A 20083-nucleotide genomic window follows, 5' to 3' on the forward strand; every position below is an offset into this window, starting at 1 on the left:
TCCTGTGACGCTCATCTTCAGCGGTCGGCAGTTATTATTGAATTAGTCGCCCCTCGAGCCTTACCGTACGTCTCTCTGCTTTTCAGACAAGCCTTATTGTTTGGATGGAACGCAGCAGCGTGATCACTGTTGAAAAAAGTGTACTATATGTAAGGCATGTACTATGTGTCCTGTATGAGGCTTTCCAACAATTCAACTCATTTCTTCTCTCTCTCTCTCTCTCTCTCTCTCTCTCTCTCATTGTTTTCATGCCACTGTCCATCTAATACGACGGATCAGCCGAGCAGCATTTTGGTAAACAAACCGCAATGGGACCCTATGGAGCTAGCTTTGAGTGCTCATTCTAGCCCCAGCTGTGCGGTGTACATTATAAAAACTGCGGCAATTCACACAACTTTAACACAACGTGCATATATTATACATCAAACTCTTGAGCTACTTCTGCTCTCACTCAGAATGTAAAAATATAAGCGATGTCATGTATAGTTTTTGAGATATTAACGTTTGTTTGGCACAACTCATACTAGTTAACTGCCGCGCTTCCGGGTGTTTTGCAGCGATTTGTTGTTGTTGTGACATCACGCTGATTCCTCGTATAAAGTGGAAATGTCTGAAAATCTGAAATAATTTTCACGAAAATGCTTAATCCAGCACTCTTGCTTGAAGAAAAAAGATTATGGGAAAGAAAAGTGTATTTAACTCTTTCAGTTCAAAGCTGGCTGCTGGCTGCTGAAAGCAGTGGTGTCAGATTCCCTTACCACACGAAACACAAGAGTAACACACAAACATGACTCAGGAGCATGATGTTAGACACATTGTTTTGATGGCATCTTTTCTGCCAAGGCTCGCTAATGGCATCTATTCCCATGAAAGTCAACCAGTCTTCGTTATGTTACGTTTAATATTATTTAGGCGCCGTTTCATAACATGAAGAACGACTCAAAAGTGACATCCCCTTCTCATATTAAAAATGTATGCCACAAAAATAAAACTGAGAAAAGTGATGCTAGCAAAATAAAAATACAGTTTACTTACTAAATGTTAACAAGAAATGAAAGCAGAAATAAAAATCGTAATATCGTAATATCTACACAAAACTAAATGGAACATGTTGAATTTACTCAGTCTATATGAAATCCATTTTATTTATTTATTCCAAATTCAGTTTTTTCCATTTTAATTTTAATTAGGGGTTAGGATTTTTTTTTTTTTTTATATGACTTGGCTCTCTCAGATGTTTCTCAAAGTGAAAACCAAGTTGTGAGGTGACATAATGGGCCCACGGAGGACTGACCCCCCCCTTCTCAAAAGACCCCGCCCCTTCTTAAAACAACCCAATCAAAAACAGAATTATTTCTCTAGGCCTATTTTTACAATGATGAAATAATTTAGGTTACTACAATAATTAGGTCTACTTTTGATTTTGATCATTAGGCCTACTTTGATCAATTTCAGCCAAATTATGGAAAACTCTGCAATATTCCATGTTTTCCAGTTGATTCCATGATTCGTTTTTTCCATTTTGCGGAAATCATATGGCCCTAAATTTACTGAACACTGATATTCTTACCTCAGCATTTGTAGGGGCTAGTACTATTTACATTTTTGGGGAATATTTTGGGAAGCTGCATGCAAAAACATGAACTGACCCATGGCCCAGGTGTGATGAGTGCCCTCAACTTTGAATTGGCAGAATATTCAGTCGAGATGTGCTGAATGAATCGCTCTCTTTCTCCCCTCTCTTTAATTTCTTCTGTTTCTTTTTTATACCTTTATTTAACCAAGCTTGTGCCATTGAGATTAAAATCTCTTTTACCAGAGAGACCTGAGTCTGACCAAGAATGGCCACAGTACATCGTTTCAGACACAAGATACAAGATATACAGTAAAACTCACAACAAGACAACAGTCAAGCTCAGAGTGCAATACAATAAGGGTGCAGGGGAAAATACAATCAAATGATCAATTAAAACATCAAATTCCTTGATTTGTTGCTCTTAATCTGGATTTTGGACGTTCTTCTGTTTTCATCCTGTGCATATACCTAAAGTGATGGAGCTATTCTCACCTCTGGAGGGATCTGTCATGTGATCCTTGGTCTTGGACGTCCGTACAGCTGGCACCTACTGTATCAGATGCTGTGGAAATGTGTCATGCATCCCAAAAGATAATCCCATCACAGTGACCCCTTGTGGTCCGGAGCTGATTTAAAGGGCTTAAGAGGCCCGACTTGGGAAGTTGTAAGTTGTGGGAACGATCCTCTGGGAAATCAACCCTGCTATTATATCTGATTCCCAAATCTGATTATGCTGCTGCATGCGCCACAGGACGGATGCAACTGACCCAGGGACCATCATGTTGGAAATAAGTGTCCGCACTTTTACATGTATATCCCTTGGGTGTTGCTGTCTTTTATATCCATAATAAAATCAATCAATCAGACCCAGTGGATTCTCAACCAGACTTAGACATGATGAAACTGGCCACATTTAAATAGAAAAATCAATAGAATCGATCCTGACTCTTTTCCCTATTTTCACCCTCACCTTATCTCTCTGCCCTCCCTTTTTGACTGTGACCCTGAATGACTTTTCCCTGTCATTCAGTTCTGTCACTTCTCTACATCATTTTGTTTTTACCCTCTACCTTCCGTTTTTGCTCCGAGTCTTCCTGTCCTCCGTTGTCATTATGTTTGACAGTGACTGTGGCTGTGTTGTGATGTCCATTGTAATTAACGTGGCTGCAGCCAGAGCAGATGTCCCTGTTCTGTGGCTGCAGCCCTGCCCACAGTGTCACACATTAGCAGTCTAATTATACTCCACGAACTGACCGCGCTGCTCGTGCCCAGGACATCTGGACTCTTACAAAGTCACTGATGGAGTTTGGCCAGGCGTTAGTTTAGGTTGCTGTTCTTTCTCTAGAGCTAGGAAGTCTTGGATGTAAAATACTCACATCGCCCGGCTTGTTTAGCACTTTGCAGTATGATGTGTAAGTCTCTAAATATCAGCTGTCAATTTACCAAACACTGGTCATGAAGGAGGATTGTAGGTCAAACATGGCTGTCATCTAAAACTGCAACAGCTAAACTGTAACTGTTTTTTTTACCCTATTTTCTTATTATTTTCTTTCATTCATGTTTACTTAATTAATTTTTTGCACATCACATTTTTGCAGAAGTGATTTGTTTTTTCCATGGTGTTGACAATGTGTTGTTTATTTACATGTATCTGCTAGCTACAGTATAGAGAGAGAGGGGGGGGGGGAGAGAGAGAGAGATAACGCATAGAGAGACAGAAACAAAGAGGCCATTTACACCTGGCGTTAACATGCATTTTCTGCCATCAGATTGCAGAAATGGGTGTCCTCTCAATCCTAAAGTTGCTGTATCCAGATTGAGAGGACACGTTGCATTTACACTTGTGTTCAATGTGTACACAATGCATCCCTGACCACCTCCCGAGGTGGTTTGGCCGATCAGATTGCAATCCTTCTTCAATGCGTTTTGGGGGTGTTTACACCTGTACTTTCAAGTGATAAAACACAATCTGATTGCAATCTGATCACAGAAAACGCATGTTAACGCCAGGTGTAAATGGCCTCAATGAGAAGCTCACGTTATCAGTCAGCTCCACTGGATCCAGACGTTTCACCACACAAGCAGCTTTTTATACAATACCTACAGTATCAGCAACATCAGCACCACCAGTGTTTTTATTACAGTCCTCGTTCCCTTTTTTGGGCATCTTTTTTAGCGACAGACAAATATAATATAACTTTGTTTTTATTATAGCCTATCTCAGGCTTCAAGGGAGTCTGGGTTATTTTGTACTCTTCTAACGCCAGCGTGTGAAAAATGCAGGAAGCAGCCAGTTGTGTTTTACAGTATAGTTCATAGAGCTTTTTCCCCAGCGTGGCCTTTGCAAAGACTTCAAGTCATCATGTCTCATGTCAGTTTGGACTTTTGCTCGGTAGGCTATGTCCAGTCAAATCTGTGCTAGTCCTTCTCTTTGAATAGACCATAGATATTTTAAGTACAGCACTAAAGCTTAATTTATACTTATTAGAAAGTGTCGCTCAGCACATGGTCGGTCGCAGACGAAAAATAAAGTGTCGCTCATGGTGTTGCATTTATACTTCAGTGAATGTTCGCCTCGGTTCAACGGTCACGTGACACTCGAACGCTATAAGCAGACAGCCAAGAGAAGAGGAACGCACAGTGAAACCATCTCGGAGGCAAGATGTAACGTACTTGGCTGCGGCCGCATATAAACGACACACAACTCACCTCCTCTCTCGTTCTTTGTGATTTTCACGAAGTCATACATCAAGGACAGGCTGATGAAAATAGCGGGGACACGTTCATTCATTTCAATCGAGTGAAAACCAAAACAAGGAAGTCAAGCGCGTGCCGCCTATATAGCCAATCAGACTTGCGCGATACTATGACGTAGTCAGCGACACTAGACATTTCACCAGGTAGCAGACACTGCTCGCCGACACTTGAAAGTGTCAACTCAAGTCCTCATTTCTGTCGTGTCGGCGACCGTTTCAAAAGTGTCGGCAGACAAAGCATAAATTGGGCTTAAGGGAACAGAGAGGCAGTGTCTCTCTCTCTCTCTCTGTCCTTCCATTCCCCTTATATTTATTTTAATATTCTTCTAAAACATCTCTGCGTTGTTCAAAGACGTCCACGTTTCTCCCGGCTAACTTTGATCCAGTAGAGAGTATTTTCCTCCCTGGTTCCTCACTGTGTCGATGGCATTAGAGAATGTGTTTAAACAAACAGGGATGAAAGGAGAGCAACTCCTGTCATGTGCTTTCTCTATAGACTGTATATAATATGTTTTCTCTCTCCTAGGCAGTGTTTGTTGGGGTGTGGGGGGGGATGCAACAACAAGAAACATCCAATATACGGGCGTCCGGGTATTCCCTGGAGGGTCGCAGGTCTGAGCCCCTGTGTTACCTCTGGCTTGGTCGGGCGTCCATAGACCAGAACAGCACATCCGGGTAATTTGCAAAACTTGAAGGCCGCGCCCCTTTTTAGGGGATAACACAAGCCACTCGCGTTGACTTCAATGTAAAATAGCAGTACCCAAAACATCTATAGAAAAATAACAGAATTAATTTCCTTTATAAATGACCCAAAGACACCATGACATGACAATATATTTCAACTCGGCCGGCCATAGAATGCGCAAGATACATCGACACGAGGTACTTGCCTTATATGAACGCTGTATCCAGTTTCCACCAGGTTACATGCATCGTCCACATTGACGGTGTCACGCCTACCCTATCGCAGACCAGTTTTTTGTTTTTTTTTATTGTTAGTGAAACTATAACAACACAGCAACTCTTCGGCATATCTCTATCCGTTTTAAATAGTTTGTTTGAAGTGGTTTCGGCTTCTTGTACCGTCGTTTACTATGGTGGGTTTCCCCTAAAAAGGGGCGCGGCCTTGGAGCTGGGCGCTTGAAGACGCGACGCAGTTCTGGGGCCGGTTGCACCAACTGGTCTTACACTGGTCTTAAGCTAAGTTGGTCGTAACTTTACGACCTACAGCTACGCCGGTTGCACCAAGACGACTTAAGCCTTATTTTCACTAAGACCAGGCGTAACTCCTACGCCTCGTCAGGAGGAGGCGTAGAGCCTGCCTGTAACAGAGATCTCCGCGGAGACCTTTTTGACCGTCATCGTCGTAACACGCCAGTTCGCCGTCTTTGAAAGCACGACGTTAGATTATAACTAACTACTTGTGTGGCTTAGCCTTCCCAAATGTTGGTGTTAATTCTTTTAGAATTTAATACATAGAATTGGGAACGTTACATTCAATTTCATTCAGACTCCCTGACACTAATCGCCGCCGCCATTTTCCCCCGGGGCTTCCACAGGAGGAGGGGGGTGGGAGGAGGGAGGGTGTAGTGACGCACATACAGTAGTGGGTGACGGCGCGAGGCACATGTGGGCCAATCAGAGGGCATTCCCCGACAATTCACATGAACGCGCATTGCTATGACCAGCGTAGTTAAGACCAGAGTAAGCCGTGTTGGTGCAACAGGCGTAAGTCCATGGTCTTAACTAAGACCGACGTAGGAGTTACGACCAGGCATAGTTAAGACCAGTTGGTGCAACCGGCCCCTGGTCTATACAGGCACAATTGGCCGTGTCTGTGGGTGGGAAGCCGGATTAAGGCTATGTGTCCTTGTCACTGCACTAGTGCCTGCTCTGGTCGGTCGGGGGGGAGGGGAACTCTGGAGAATGGCGTGATCCTCCCACGCACGCGCTACGTCCTGCCGGTGAAACGGCTCACTGTTAGGTAAAAAGAAGCGGCTGGCGACTGCACAATTGTGCATCGGAGGAAGCATGTGCTAGTCTACAACTCTCTCCTGATCCGCAGAGGGGGTGGAGCAATGCCCGGGACACCCTAGCAGGGAATTGGCCAAGTACAATTGGGGAGAAAACAGGGGTACAATCCGGAACACTGTCACGGTGAAAACACACCGCACGCGACTCCTGCACGTAAGCTGAGCGGCGCGACCATTCGCGACCTTGTGCGCAGCCAGTTTTCATTAGGACACCATGTTAACAGATCTGTCAGTCCACACCGAATTGTGCGCAGCTCAAGTCTATTTTAACTAGAAATTGAGCGCGCTTCGCCTGCTCCTTTCTAGCGTTCCTCGCTGACTCGCCCGCTGAACTGGTACCGTGCCCAGTCGTTGGTTTGTCCACTGTGGCAAACTGAGCTACCAAAGCACAGACCACAGACCGCCACACTGTGGCAGACTGAGCTACCAAAGCACAGACCGCCACCATGTGGCAAACTGAGCTACCAAAGCACAGACTGACACACTGTGGCAGACTGAGCTACCAAAGCATAGACCACCACACTGTGACAGACTGAGCTACCAAAGCACAGACCGCCACACTGTGGCAGACTGAGCTACCAAAGCACAGACCGCCACCATGTGGCAGACTGAGCTACCAAAGCACAGACTGACACACTGTGGCAGACTGAGCTACCAAAGCACAGACTGACACACTGTGGCAGACTGAGCTACCAAAGCACAGACTGACACACTGTGGCAGACTGAGCTACCAAAGCACAGACTGACACTGTGGCAGACTGAGCTACCAAAGCACAGACCGCCACACTGTGGCAGACTGAGCTACCAAAGCACAGACTGACACACTGTGGCAGACTGAGCTACCAAAGCACAGACTGACACACTGTGGCAGACTGAGCTACCAAAGCACAGACCGCCACCATGTGGCAGACTGAGCTACCAAAGCACAGACTGACACACTGTGACAGACTGAGCTACCAAAGCACAGACCGCCACACTGTGGCAGACTGAGCTACCAAAGCACAGACTGACACACTGTGACAGACTGAGCTACCAAAGCACAGACCGCCACACTGTGGCAGACTGAGCTACCAAAGCACAAACCGCCACACTGTGGCAGACTGAGCTACCAAAGCACAAACCGCCACACTGTGGCAGACTGAGCTACCAAAGCACAAACCGCCACACTGTGGCAGACTGAGCTACCAAAGTGCTGCCAGACTCTCAAACTTTTGCAGGAGGCGTCGTTCACCGTGGATTTATTGCCTCTCTCCTCCTTATCCGGAACATCTGGGAGGAGCCGAGGGGGAGAGAGAGCTCCAGAGGGAAGCTGAGGACGAGATAATTGAGGCTCAGGGCTCAATTATCTCGTCCTCACCTTCCCTCTGGTGCTGACCTGACCTGCCCCTGGCCTTCATCTGTCCCTGGCTTTAAGACGGAAAGACAGTGGATGTTGGCGGTTTATAGGTCTGATCTGTGGATGGGTGCACCGATTAAGAGATTATAGGGGTTTAACATATATCGATACTTTATGGTAGGGTAGTAGGAGGGTGTATGAATAACAGTGTTTCCGCTACCATTGCCCGCCCCCCCCCCTCCAATGGGACACCTAACCTGCTGAAAGAATAAAAATATGCTTATTTATGTTATTTCCCAGACTTCTGTGCACCTGTTTTATTTCAGCTCAGTGTTAGGGTCTCTACTCTGTTTCGCTGTGTTCGTGCTACTTTCTCTCCTCTCTGTGCTTCACGAAGAGCAGACAAGACAGAGAAGTGAGCTGAAGGTCGTGGCTCACTTGATAGCACTCGTGCGACGGAGGCTCGGTCCTTCGTGCGGCCGACGCGGGTTCGAATCCGACTCGAGGTCCTTTGCCGCATGTCATCCTAAATAATAAATAAATAAATAATCTGAAAGAAATAAGTGAGCTGAAGGTAGCAACCTATCTGTGCATTTTAATTGGGTCATCCCCCCCCCCCCCCGCAAAAGAAAAAGAAAAAAAGCAGCAGACCTAGGGGAAACACTGGAAGAGAAGAAACACCTGTACTCTTAAAGCCTTGGAGAATTTGAGTCATTGATAAGGTGATGAAATACTGATCTGTGACGATCGGTCACGTGACCATACAGTACATATCTGCTCCATTCCAGGGACTCAAATGGGTCCCAGATCAGCACTTTTGGGTCAATTTGTCAATGTGAATCAATTGCATGCGTGTCAATTTGAATGTGAATCTTTGACCTGTGTGACCTGTGAGTTTCAGCGGCTTACATCAGCTCAAGGCTTTGAAGCTGGCCAGCATCTCTGTCAGGCTGTTCTTATCCAGTCACACATGCTGCCACAGAAATACACATATTGTGGGATTTGTGTGGTGAGAAATCGTATAGCCTGCTTCAAATCATATCATCATAATGCTCACAGTGACCGCTCAAGAGTGTGTGTGTGTGTGTGTGTGTGTGTGTGTGTGTGTGTCTGATGTTGAGTGGGGGGGGGGGCATAATACGAGCGTGTGATGGTTTGGATGTGCTATATGTTTCGTGGCTCAATGTGTGTGTTTCTTTTGTTGCTGATGCTCCAAGTTAAGAATAACGTAATTGTATTCCCACATGAGCCACATCCTCCGATTCATACATGCACTACACAGCACTTTTTCATGTTTGCCAAATGAATCCCTAACGTGAGCGAGTGTTTCCCTGTTCCTCTTCAGCTGTGATGTTTGTTTAGCTGTTGCTGCACCGCCTCACTCACACGTACCTCTGCAAAGAAGGACATTCAAGCCGCCAATGAATTGCTTGGATGACAAAACGTGTAGAAATCCTCCTTTATATAAAAGGGAGCAAGGTCACCATTTGGTGGTCACGCTTTTGGTCATGTTTTTGGTTGCTCTCAGGCAATTGTGATGTCACATGTAACTGATGGGTTAGGGTTAGGGTTATGTCATAGACATTGTGACATCATGTCATAGAGTCTATGACATAGACATAGTGACATCATCACTGATGATGTCATAGACATTGGACATCATCGTCTCTATGACATCATCAGTGATGTCACACAAGCAATTGTGGTTTTTGGTTACACTCGAGCAAATGTGACATCAGTGATGATGTCACAATGTCTATGACATCATCAGTGATGATGTCACAATGTCTGTGACATCTCTGTTTTGAGATACCTCAGGATTGATCATCAACTCCAGCTCCTGAGAAAAGGGCATGCCAATAGACCAGGCGAGGTCATGCAGCAGCCGAGCTGTGGGCGAGGCCGTGTAGCGGCTGAGCTGCGTCTGCGAGCTGCAGGGGCAGCTCGGCGAGCTGCAGGGCGGGCAGCAGGAGAACCTAGGAATCGCCTAGGAATGTGCGATATGTCTATTATTCAAATATGCACACATTACAAAACAAATGAGTCGTGAGTATGACTCGTTAGAAGAGCTCAAATGTTCTATGGTCACTCACGATTCATCTCATAGCTGGTAAGTAAAGTAAAGGTAAAGTCCCACTGATTGTCACACAATGTGTGAAATTTGTTCTCCGCATTTGACCCATCCCCTGGGGGAGCGGTGAGCGGCAGCGTGCGCCGCGCTCGGGAATCATATGGTGATTTAACCCCCCAATTCCAACCCTTTGATGCTGAGTGCCAAGCAGGGAGGCAATGGGTCCCATTTTTATAGTCTTTGGTATGACTCGGCCGGGGATCGAACTCACGACCTCCCAGTCTCAGGGCGGACACTCAGACCACAAGGCCACTGAGCTTGCCTTGGTTCCAGGCTTAAGACTTTTATATAAGGCTTTTCCAAAACGTCCATTTTCATCCAAACTATCACATTGTAAATGTAAGAGAAACAAGTCAGTCTATAAATGAATTTTTATAGCGATTCTCCCTTCCCCCCCCCCCCCGTCACACGCACGCACGCACACACGCGCACACACACACACACACACACACACACACACACACACACACACCACATGCTCTGCCTTCCCAGTTCGCTGTGGTTCTTGTTGTTTGGCTGACTACATGTCCCATGGTAGTAAACCATTGAACGGACAGAGAAACTGACATTCCTCTGCTCATCACAAAGCGCTCCATTACCTTTGTCATGTATCCCATCTGCAAAAGTCAGTGCTGACGGAGTAAAGTCTGTGCTGACGCAGTAACTGACGGTGGCTCCGTCCTGGCAAAGCGCCCATGTGAAAAGGAAGAGATGAAATATTCATAAACTGTTGTGTTGGTGGTAGGCGTTGCTCCTTGTAGGGTGTATTTGGATGACACCCTTGTTTCACCAAAAGCCAGTGTTTTAGAAATGAAAGAAAAGCCTTATCTTTAGGTTGAGTTTTCAACGTTTCCAACACTCGCTTTACAACAAACAGGTCATGGAAACAGAATTCTATGATCACTTTGGACTCGCAACGTTTTGACTCCAAGCAGTGATGCTGCTGTACCCTCCTCCTCTCTCATTCATTTATCAAACGTTAACCTGTTCCTCCCCGCCTTGTCTCTTTACAGCGCCGCCGTGGGTGTGGGTTTCTATGGCAACAGCGAGACCAATGACGGGGTGTACCAGTTGACCTACTCCCTGTACAACGCCAACCACACACTGGGAGGTGTGGATAGTCTGGTGGGTAACACACACACACAACACACATGCGCACAATTAACTCTCTGCACCATACCACTGCCACGGTGAGCTACTGTTAAATGGGCAGACATAGGACTCAAGTCCTCTACACACACACATGCACGCACGCGCATGCACTCTCTCTCTCTCTCTCTCTCTCTCTCTCCCTCACACACACACACACACACACACACCCTCCCCACCCCACCCTCTCCAAGCCCTCGAGGCCGCAACACAATCAGAAGAATCATCCTGTGTCTTCCTCTCAGTTGCGTGTTGGTGATCCTTGTCTATGTTTATCCTGATGAGACACTGATGACACAGACACCCAAATCCATCTCTCTGAGGCACATGGCACATCTCTCTGAGGCACATGGCACACTCGTGACAGGGCATTCTTCTCCCTTTCAGACCAGACTCGGGGAAGTTGAAACGGTGGGATTTTTTCCCCCTCTTCTATTTCCCCTCCTCTGTCTGCAAAAAGACGACACGCCGTGTTAGAATGCCCTCGTCCTCTAAGCAGCACGAGTGTCTTTGATGTCAAATAGATAATATTTCATGAATATGCTCCTGTGCAGAGAAGTGCCACATTCCCAGAGGGAGCTAAGAATACATAGCATCCCTTAGCACAGTACATCAGTACACAGTACACACAGAGTACATGTGAATTACTCCAGCTGCACTGCAGGAAGGATCATCTATAGCCATTGTTTGTCTCTTGTAATGATATAATGAGGGCCAGTAGGCAGTAGAAAGTCCATTTGGTTTACTTTTCTGTCAATGACTCAGCTCACGCTACTAAATCATCTTGATGTAGTGATCTATCTAGCTGATGTGACAAGCAGATTTTTATAAACACAAATAATTATGTCCAACTATTGGCCCAGGTCTACATCAGTTCATAAGCAGTCGATCAGTGTTAATCTTGTTACCCCCCCCCCCCCCCTTCTCCCCCCGCTGCTCCACTCCGAGAGTTCTTGACTATGCTTCCTCCAATACATGTGCAGTCACAAGCTGCTTCTTTTCACCTGACACTAAGGAGTTTCACCTGCAGGACGTAGTGTATGGGAGGATCACGCTATTTCCCCCCAGAACCCAACCCCCCCCAAACAGGTACCCCGACCGACCAGAGGAGGTGCTAGTGCAGCGACCAGGACTCATACCCCACCGGCTTCCCACCTGCAGACATGGTAGGAATGTCTGACCAAGCCGGAAATACCGCTGCCAATAATTGAACCTGGGTCTCTGCGGTGGTAGGCGAATGCTTTTGCCTCTACATTACCCAGAAGCCCCATCTTGTCACACAAAAGAACTGAAATTATGGCTAAAAGGCTTGTTGCAATTTTGTCCATTTTCTGTCCCATGATGATATGTGAAATAATTATTGATGAAATATTGTATTGACGAATATTCGACAATATCATAGTGATATCGTTAGGAATTCTCTCCTCCGTATCCTCCCCCCCCCCCCCCCCCCAGTGTTTGGAGGTTTACTGATGCACGTAAAGTTCCTGGCATTTTATATCTACAGTGTACATGTATGTAGCATGGTGGGTCACATGATGTTTTTATTCAAATTGTTGTGACTAAAATATTGTGGAATTTAAGGCTATTTTCATCCAAAGACTAGTAGGACTATGACCCCTGCTACAGATGTATTATGGCAAACCACACCGTCGAAAATGCCTCCCTCTCGCGGTCTCTCCTCCCCTGGGCGGGGCGAGTGGGCCGGGGACTGTACATGGCGCGGCGCCGCCGTCGGCACCGCCAGAGACCCGGGGTGACTCGCTGTCGAAGAGAAGGGATCAAGTCTCCATCTTGCTTAATGGAGATGAATGTGTTGGTATCTGAGCCACTCAGAGTGGTGCCTCAACACAGCCTAACACACTTGGCTCAGAGGGCAGAGGCAGCACCATGTGGAGACCTCTTACAAGGGTTGCACCAATGATGAGGAGACGTTCTTCACAGCGAGTTTTTATGGATGGGGCTCCTTGCATATATGGCTTCAGCTGATGTACTTCATACATGATTGACACTGAAAACATGTCTGAGCTCTGTGAGCACTGATGTGGGAAGATTAGAGCTGCTGCTGATTGTCAATTAGGATGAGTTCTCATGTGACAAACATGAATGTGTTAACCATTCTGATTGACTCCAGGCCTCTTATATAACCACATGTTAAGCATATATCACATGCAGGCGCATATATACAACTCTTGCTAGGTTATTTATGAATTGACGTGTAGTGGTGGCCTCCCATGAATCTTGTACAGCACTTAGAATCAGAATCACTTTTATTGCCACAATATGTAAATTATTACATACGAGGACGTTGTCTTAGTCTAAGTACGCAGTGTAGCGGTCATATCAATATAATAATATATTATATAATAATATATTATATAATAATAATATAATATTCAGAAGGTATTAAAAGACGATGTCTAAAGACAAAATTGCAAGTGCAGTCCAATATATACAATATATACATGAATAGGAGGAGTGTTAAATAGGAATTGACAGTCCAAGCGGGCCGCGGCGCATGATGTAGTTAGCATGATGTAGTTAGCATGATTTAGTTAGCAAGAGTCATATAATAACAGTTCTGCTATAGGAGAAGTGTATTCATTTCTCAGTCGCATTAGTGAGAGGCAAGGGAAGTCCTTAACATATAGCTTGTCTGAAAGCTTGTCAGGTGCACTCATGCAGACATATTACAGATATGACATGATGATATTCAGGACAGTATATGGCCTGACATTGTCTGTGTGTGTGTGTGTGTGTGTGTGTGTGTGTGTGTGTGTGTGTGTGTGTGTGTGTGTGTGTGTGTGTATGTGTGTGTGTGTGTGTGTGTGTGTGTGTGTGTGTGTGTGTGTGTGTGTGTGTGTGTGTGTGTGTGTGTTTCCGTGCGTGCGTGCGCGTGCGTGCGCGCATGAGTCGATAGCACGCTGCTATAGACTGTTAAGGAGCCCAGTCCTTAAGCCGGACAAAGAGCCCAGTGTGCCGTGGACAGTTCCCAGTCTCCCCCCACATAATCAACCATGAGCCCAGGAGACAAAGCCCTTTGATGGGCAAGAACAAGGACCAATGCTGGCCCGCCTGATTGGTAGATTCAGTATTGAAACTGGTATTGAACGACTCCTCATTGACAACAATGGCCTCTTTGCCCTTTGGCCCACACAGATGCTTTTGAGCCCCGTGCAAAGAGTCGAGATGTTAGCATCTAAAGAGTCGAGATGAAGAGTTAGCATCTAAAGACTCCGTTTGTAAGAGCGGAGAGGAAGCAAGTTAGACTTGCATTATCAGTGGAGGCTTTTTCTCAGCTTCTGTTGAGATCTTGATTAGTTACGGTCTGGACCATATGCTTATGATGTGTTTACGAACACACACACACACACGGAAACACACACACACACACACACACACACACACACACACACACACACACACACATACACACCTCAGAGAGAATGTGAATGAAGAATCAGTTGCACATTGAGAGGGGTCCAATTTGGGGTCATTTGTTTCAAAGAGAGGTGCAGGAAACCATTAACAATGGTGGTAAATGGGGAAACTGTCCAACTGGAATGCTTTATCTATGATGTAATGGGATTTGATTTCCTGTTTCAAGTGATTAGGCTGACTAATAATAACTCTATTGTTTGGGGATGGGTGCTGAGGGAGGTTCTGGCAGCCAGCAGTCACACAGTGGACTGAGTTGCTGTCTGGGTCAGACACTGAACATTTGGCCACAGCTCAAAGTGACACTGGTTGGGAGCCTGCCAGTGACATAATCACAAACATGATACTTCCCAGCCATTCTTATAATAAGCTATTATAATATGAGAGGGATGAAAGAAATATTATGTTTTAATTGACAAATTCGAAGTTTGTAAAAGTCCTTGGGGGAGATTTTGAAAGACTTTGAATTTGAGGAAGCTTACAGTATGATAAAAACTTACAAAGAAGTGAAGCTTTGTTTGGGATGATTTGTGTGTGTGTATGTGTGTGTGTGTGTGTGTGTGTGTGTGTGTGTCTGTGTGTGTGTGTGTGTGTGTGTGTGTGTGTGTGTGTGTGTGTGTGTGTGTGTGTGTGTGTGTGTGTGCGCACATGTGTGGGTGTGTGCATTGTGTGCATGTGTGTTCACACTCTAGCCCTGGCCTCTGTCCAGAGGCAAAGATTTCAGAGGGATGGCCCTCCTCCCATTGTTAAGCCACTGTCTGCTGCACGCACCGCCTGCAGCCAGGATACAGAGAGTAGAGCCAGGCCATCGCCATCTCTCCTCTACCCCACCATTATCAATCATCTAATAGGATAACTGGTCATTTTCAAAGGAGAGACAATTGCTAGATTGCAGGAGACGAGACACATGATGTTCCTCTGCTGTCTAGGAGATGAAGAATATTCCTCCACCAGTTGAAGCTCTGTCTCTTCCTGACTTCACATGGCTTCTCACATGGCTTGGTGGGTGCAGGCATTTAAAGTTGCAGTGGAAGTGGTAACCGCTGGGCCAGAGGTCGCCTCTCCGACCAAACCACTTTCAACTCTTCTCCGCCCCTGTGTGAACTCTCTGTCTCTGTCTCTGTCTCTGTCTCTGTCTCTGTCTCTCTCTCTGTCTCTGTCTCTGTCTCTCTCTCTCCCTCTCTCTCGCTCTCTCTCCCTCTCTCCCTCCCACAAGAAGTCAACTCCGGACATTCGGAGGAGTTCAAGCCTCTGCTGAATTGCTCTCATCTGGTTGAGCATCACAGCACTTATGGCTAACCGTTCTTTAGCATTTGCGATCCCACTTCCTCCCTTCGGTCAGCGGTCCACTTCCTGCCTTCGGTCAGCGGTCCTTGCCATCTGGACCACTGGCTTTCCAAAAGTCATGATTTAATGCCTCCTTAATGTACACATCTTTCATCCAAAACCCATAAACGCCTCTATGTCTCTTATGGAGAACATCTTCCTATAAGCTCTGTGGTCATCGAATCTCTGACCGCGGTGGGGTATGTGGGGCGTGGGGTATGTGGGGGGCTGGGGGGGGTGGATGGAGTTCAGAAAAAAAATATTTTCAAAATTATATCCAGCTGCTTCTTTGCAAAGACGGTCTCTGTCTTGGGGTGACCACCAGGCTGCCAAGGCACTTCGGACCCATGTTCCATTTCATACCCCGGCTCCTGCGTTACAGTTTAATGGAGGGACTCTCTCTATCATCAAGCAGACAGTCAGAGCGAGAGAAACAGTCGTACTCCTGCTTCTCAAGCTTTGTTTCAAGCTGACAAAAACACTCATTGTTCCATGGAAAAAGGCTCTCTGACTACCAGGCTGTACACCTCTGCCTCCCTTCACCATTCAAAACAAATACAGGCTCGTGATAAAGACAACCTTCCTTACATGAGTCAGAGGCACACTGATATTAATTTTGATCCGCAATCTCTAATCTAGATTTCTGCATTTGATATTTGTTTGCACCTTCTCATTATTTTTCTAGCCTCTTGTAGTTTATCCCAGTCACAGTTCTGTCATTTGTTGTAGTTTCTTTTGTTTTGATTGTTTGTTGGTTATCCTGCAGCAAGTTGAAATTAATATCCCACAGTGAAATTGCGGTGCAGCGAACGGGTTCCGCTGCAAATGCTTTACAAAGATCTGCGACGGAGATCAGCTCTCTGTGCCCTCAAAACATCAGACGCAGCTAGAAGACCGGGACTGGGACTCGTATCTTCCCCATCGCTCCAGATCCGTTTTATGGCAAGGATTAGGCTGAGACGATGGAGAGATTAGCTAGATTGGCTGTCTCCCTAGACTCTCTGAAAAAGATCCTCACACAGAGGAGCATGAGATACAGATTTCATCTGCGCCGTCCGATGAGTTGAGATGAAGCCGTAGCGATGAGAGATCAGATCAAATCTACAGAGCACCACAGGCAGGACACCAGAGTGCTTCAGCGCCTGTGTTTCACCACGGCTGTGCTTTGCAAATTGCCATGTACTTAATCACAAAAAAACATTCATCTTAACAAGAAATGTATTCCTATAGTCACTTTGATGTTTTAGTCTTATTTGATCTCATAAAAAATTGGAATAATTCTGACAGTGAGTCGAGATAATTCTGCTTGTTTACAATGCGGTTTCACTTGTTTCATGAAATTTCCTCTTTTTTTGTCCTTATTTTGAAAGAAGGCAGAATAGGCAGATGACCCCACTACAATATCGAGAAAAGAACACTTGATTGGCAACATGGGATCTGCCTAATTTCAAGATCTTGCTTGAAGAAAGTTCCTGAAACAGGGCAAACAGCATCAGGCAGGGGAAACGGTATCTCACGCCATTGGCAGATTTTGTTCAACTTGTTTTAAGAAAACTTTGACGTCTCACTAGAATGGATGGCTTGTTAAGACAGATATTTTTGGCAGACAATAGTTATTCAGTCCCAGTTCTCTTCCTACTGCTTTAATCAGGTCTGCATTATGCAAAAGTCAGTCTTTCTGCATTCTCAAATCCCCAGCTAAGACTCGCCTTGCTTAATGTTGTCCTCACACTCTGTTCACTGTCATCCACTTCTGTCATATCGGTCCCTCCTTATCATTTCAGTCCCCTGTCACACTCGCCGTTTGTTACTGTCCCTCTCTGTCGATCACTCTATCTCAGCAGGCTCTCAGTTCCCTACTTTCTCTCTCTTCTCCCCCTCTTAGTTTTGCCATAGGCAGTCTGGTGTGGGCCACACATTGAATGCAAAACCAGCTAATTACTTCCACCCAGCCTCTCCTCCTCTCGGCTCTAAACGCCGTCCCCGACAAACATAGCAACAATATGAGTCGTCTCTCTCGCGAATGCCAAGTACCCAGGGCTGAACGCACTGCAGGCATTTATGACCCTTTTTAATTATCAAATAGCAGGATGTCTCTGTGAAGACCACTTCCCTGTAAACAGCATCTGATCCCTCCCAGCAGGCACGGCGTAGTGGCTGTACAGTAGAGATGCTGACAGTGAGGGGCACGGTGGCTCAGTGGTAGAGCTGTCGCCTCGCAGTCAGAAGGTCCTGAGTTTGATTCTCGCCTGGGACACTGCGGGCGCTGTGGTTGTGTTCCCCCCATATCTTCAGTGCCTATTGCCCAGGTGGGGTATCTCGTCGTAAGGGCCTTTCTGTCTGTGTGGAGTTTGCATGTTCTCCCCGTGCTCCCCCAGGGGGGTTCCTCCGTATATAACCCCCACCCCCCCATTAAAAACATGCAGAAGATCAGATCGTCATCGTCATCCGACCAGTGACGACAACATCCGAAGTCGGTCCCCGGGCGCTGTACGAGAAAGCGACCACTGCTCCTGGCCTGCCCCCCGGAGGAAAGGACAAAGCCAGGATGGGTTAAATGCAGAGGACAAATTTCACTGGCCACCGTCAGCATGTGTGTTTGTGGCCCTCCGTGCATGTGTTGATGTGTAACCGTGTGACAATAAAGACGGGCTTGTCTGTCTGAAATCGTGTTTTTTTAATCGTTTTTTTATGCTTGCACAACAATGCACCGTACATATTGGCTGCTGTTTGACCGACTGGCTAGATGTGATGATGTAAGGAAACAGTTGAGTGAGTCTGGGGTATTTGTTTTGTTCGTCTCACTTCGAGCGCCGCACTTTTCTTTTGGAGGAGGGGGGGGGGGGGATGTGTGTGTGTGATTAGTTGCTCTATGATTATAAAGCACAAACAGGTAAACAAACGCCTAAATGTCTTTCTCATTAGCGAGGTGTCAATTTGGGAAAGGTCCGACAAACAACAAGTGGAACCGTGGTGGAATGCAAAAATCTCCCACTGCAGCAGCAAAGCCAGTATTCTGTTATCCGAGTTGGACTGTTTATTCAAAGTGGTCCGTTCACTGATTCCCATACTCAGTATTCCTGCCCGCCATCCCCCCCCCCCCCCCTTCCCAGCTTGTCCCGTGTGCTGCTGTCCTGCTCTCTCTGCTCTGCAGTTGATTGGCAGCCTGGACCAACCTCTATTTGGCCCAATCTCACCTTTGGCTAATTTTTCCCACAGCGCTGGACCAGCAGGCCCCGCGAGGGTCAGAAGATGACAAAGTCATGGACACTCACTCACTCACTCCCTCACTCACTCATGGACGTTTAGTGAGTTTAGCGGGAATAGGGGCTGTAGCTTGGGACAGGAAGATGGTACTGTAGAGAGTCTGGATTCGAGGAGTGGGTAGGGGGATATGGGTGGTGGTGGTGGGGGCAAGGAAGGGGGGCAGAGGAAAAAGGGGCTGTTGCTTTGGATAGGAAGGTGGTGTCAGGGATTCGAGGGGTGGGTGGGGGGAATGGCTAGTGGGATGTGGGTGGTGGGGGCGTGGTGTCATGAAGCCATAAAACACACCAAATACATAATCATGGAAGTGTGCATGGTAGTGGGAAAGTGGAGGATATAAAACATTAGATTATACTATCTTCAAAAGGTTTTTTTTTATATCATAATTGTGTGAGCCGTAGTCTGACCAGCACAGTACTCAAACACCCATTCATTTGACATGTTCCATTACTTACTTACTCACTGCACACTGGACAGGATTGTGTCTCGTGGATGGATGTCAAGTTAATTTGCTGATGGTAATAATACTCACACCAACATGTTATATATTGCAGGGTTTCAATATTAGATGTGGTAACAGGAAATGTTTTGGTAGACTAAGATAGTTTATTTTGAAGTTCAGTTGATGTTGTATTGTACAGTTCTGGAAGCTCGCACACATTTAAGAATAGGTCACAACACAAAGGGGACAACAGATAAGCATGGCGTGACATTTCAAATGGACCACACCTCCAAGGTGCAGCACAAGTGAAATTCCCCACTCGATTCATATAGGCGTAACAAAAAAAATTCTAGAAGTACAATTCTAAAAAACACACACACACATCACTGAGTATGGAGGACTGAGAACCAAGAGAAAGATCCTGGAAGTTGACTTGCCTACCACAAAATATCTCAGATGCATCAGATGGTGACTTGGCTGACAAGAACAAAGCCCCAAGCCCCCGAAAGAGAATGATGCAGCACAACTAACCGCCACAAAGAACCAGCACTGTGGTGAACAGGACAGAGAAACAGCACTGTGGTGAACAGGACAGAGAACCAGCACTGTGGTGAACAGGACAGAGAAACTGC

At 46.2% G+C, this 20083-nt stretch overlaps 1 protein-coding gene across 1 annotated transcript in view; it reads left to right on the forward strand.

Moving 5' to 3' along the window:
* The window catches only part of ttyh2 (tweety family member 2), a gene marked incomplete at both ends in the record, with an annotated part of 84600 nt that overhangs the window by 33008 nt on the left and 31509 nt on the right, over nt 1-20083 (forward strand). Inside the window, one exon of the mRNA XM_083634518.1 lies at nt 10846-10957. Within this exon, the coding sequence (XP_083490644.1) occupies nt 10846-10957 (112 nt within the window). The remainder of the gene's footprint in view (nt 1-10845; nt 10958-20083) is intronic.

The sequence above is a fragment of the Poromitra crassiceps genome (genome assembly GCF_964638095.1).
Source record: "Poromitra crassiceps genome assembly, chromosome: 4".
Lineage (NCBI taxonomy): Eukaryota > Metazoa > Chordata > Actinopteri > Beryciformes > Melamphaidae > Poromitra > Poromitra crassiceps.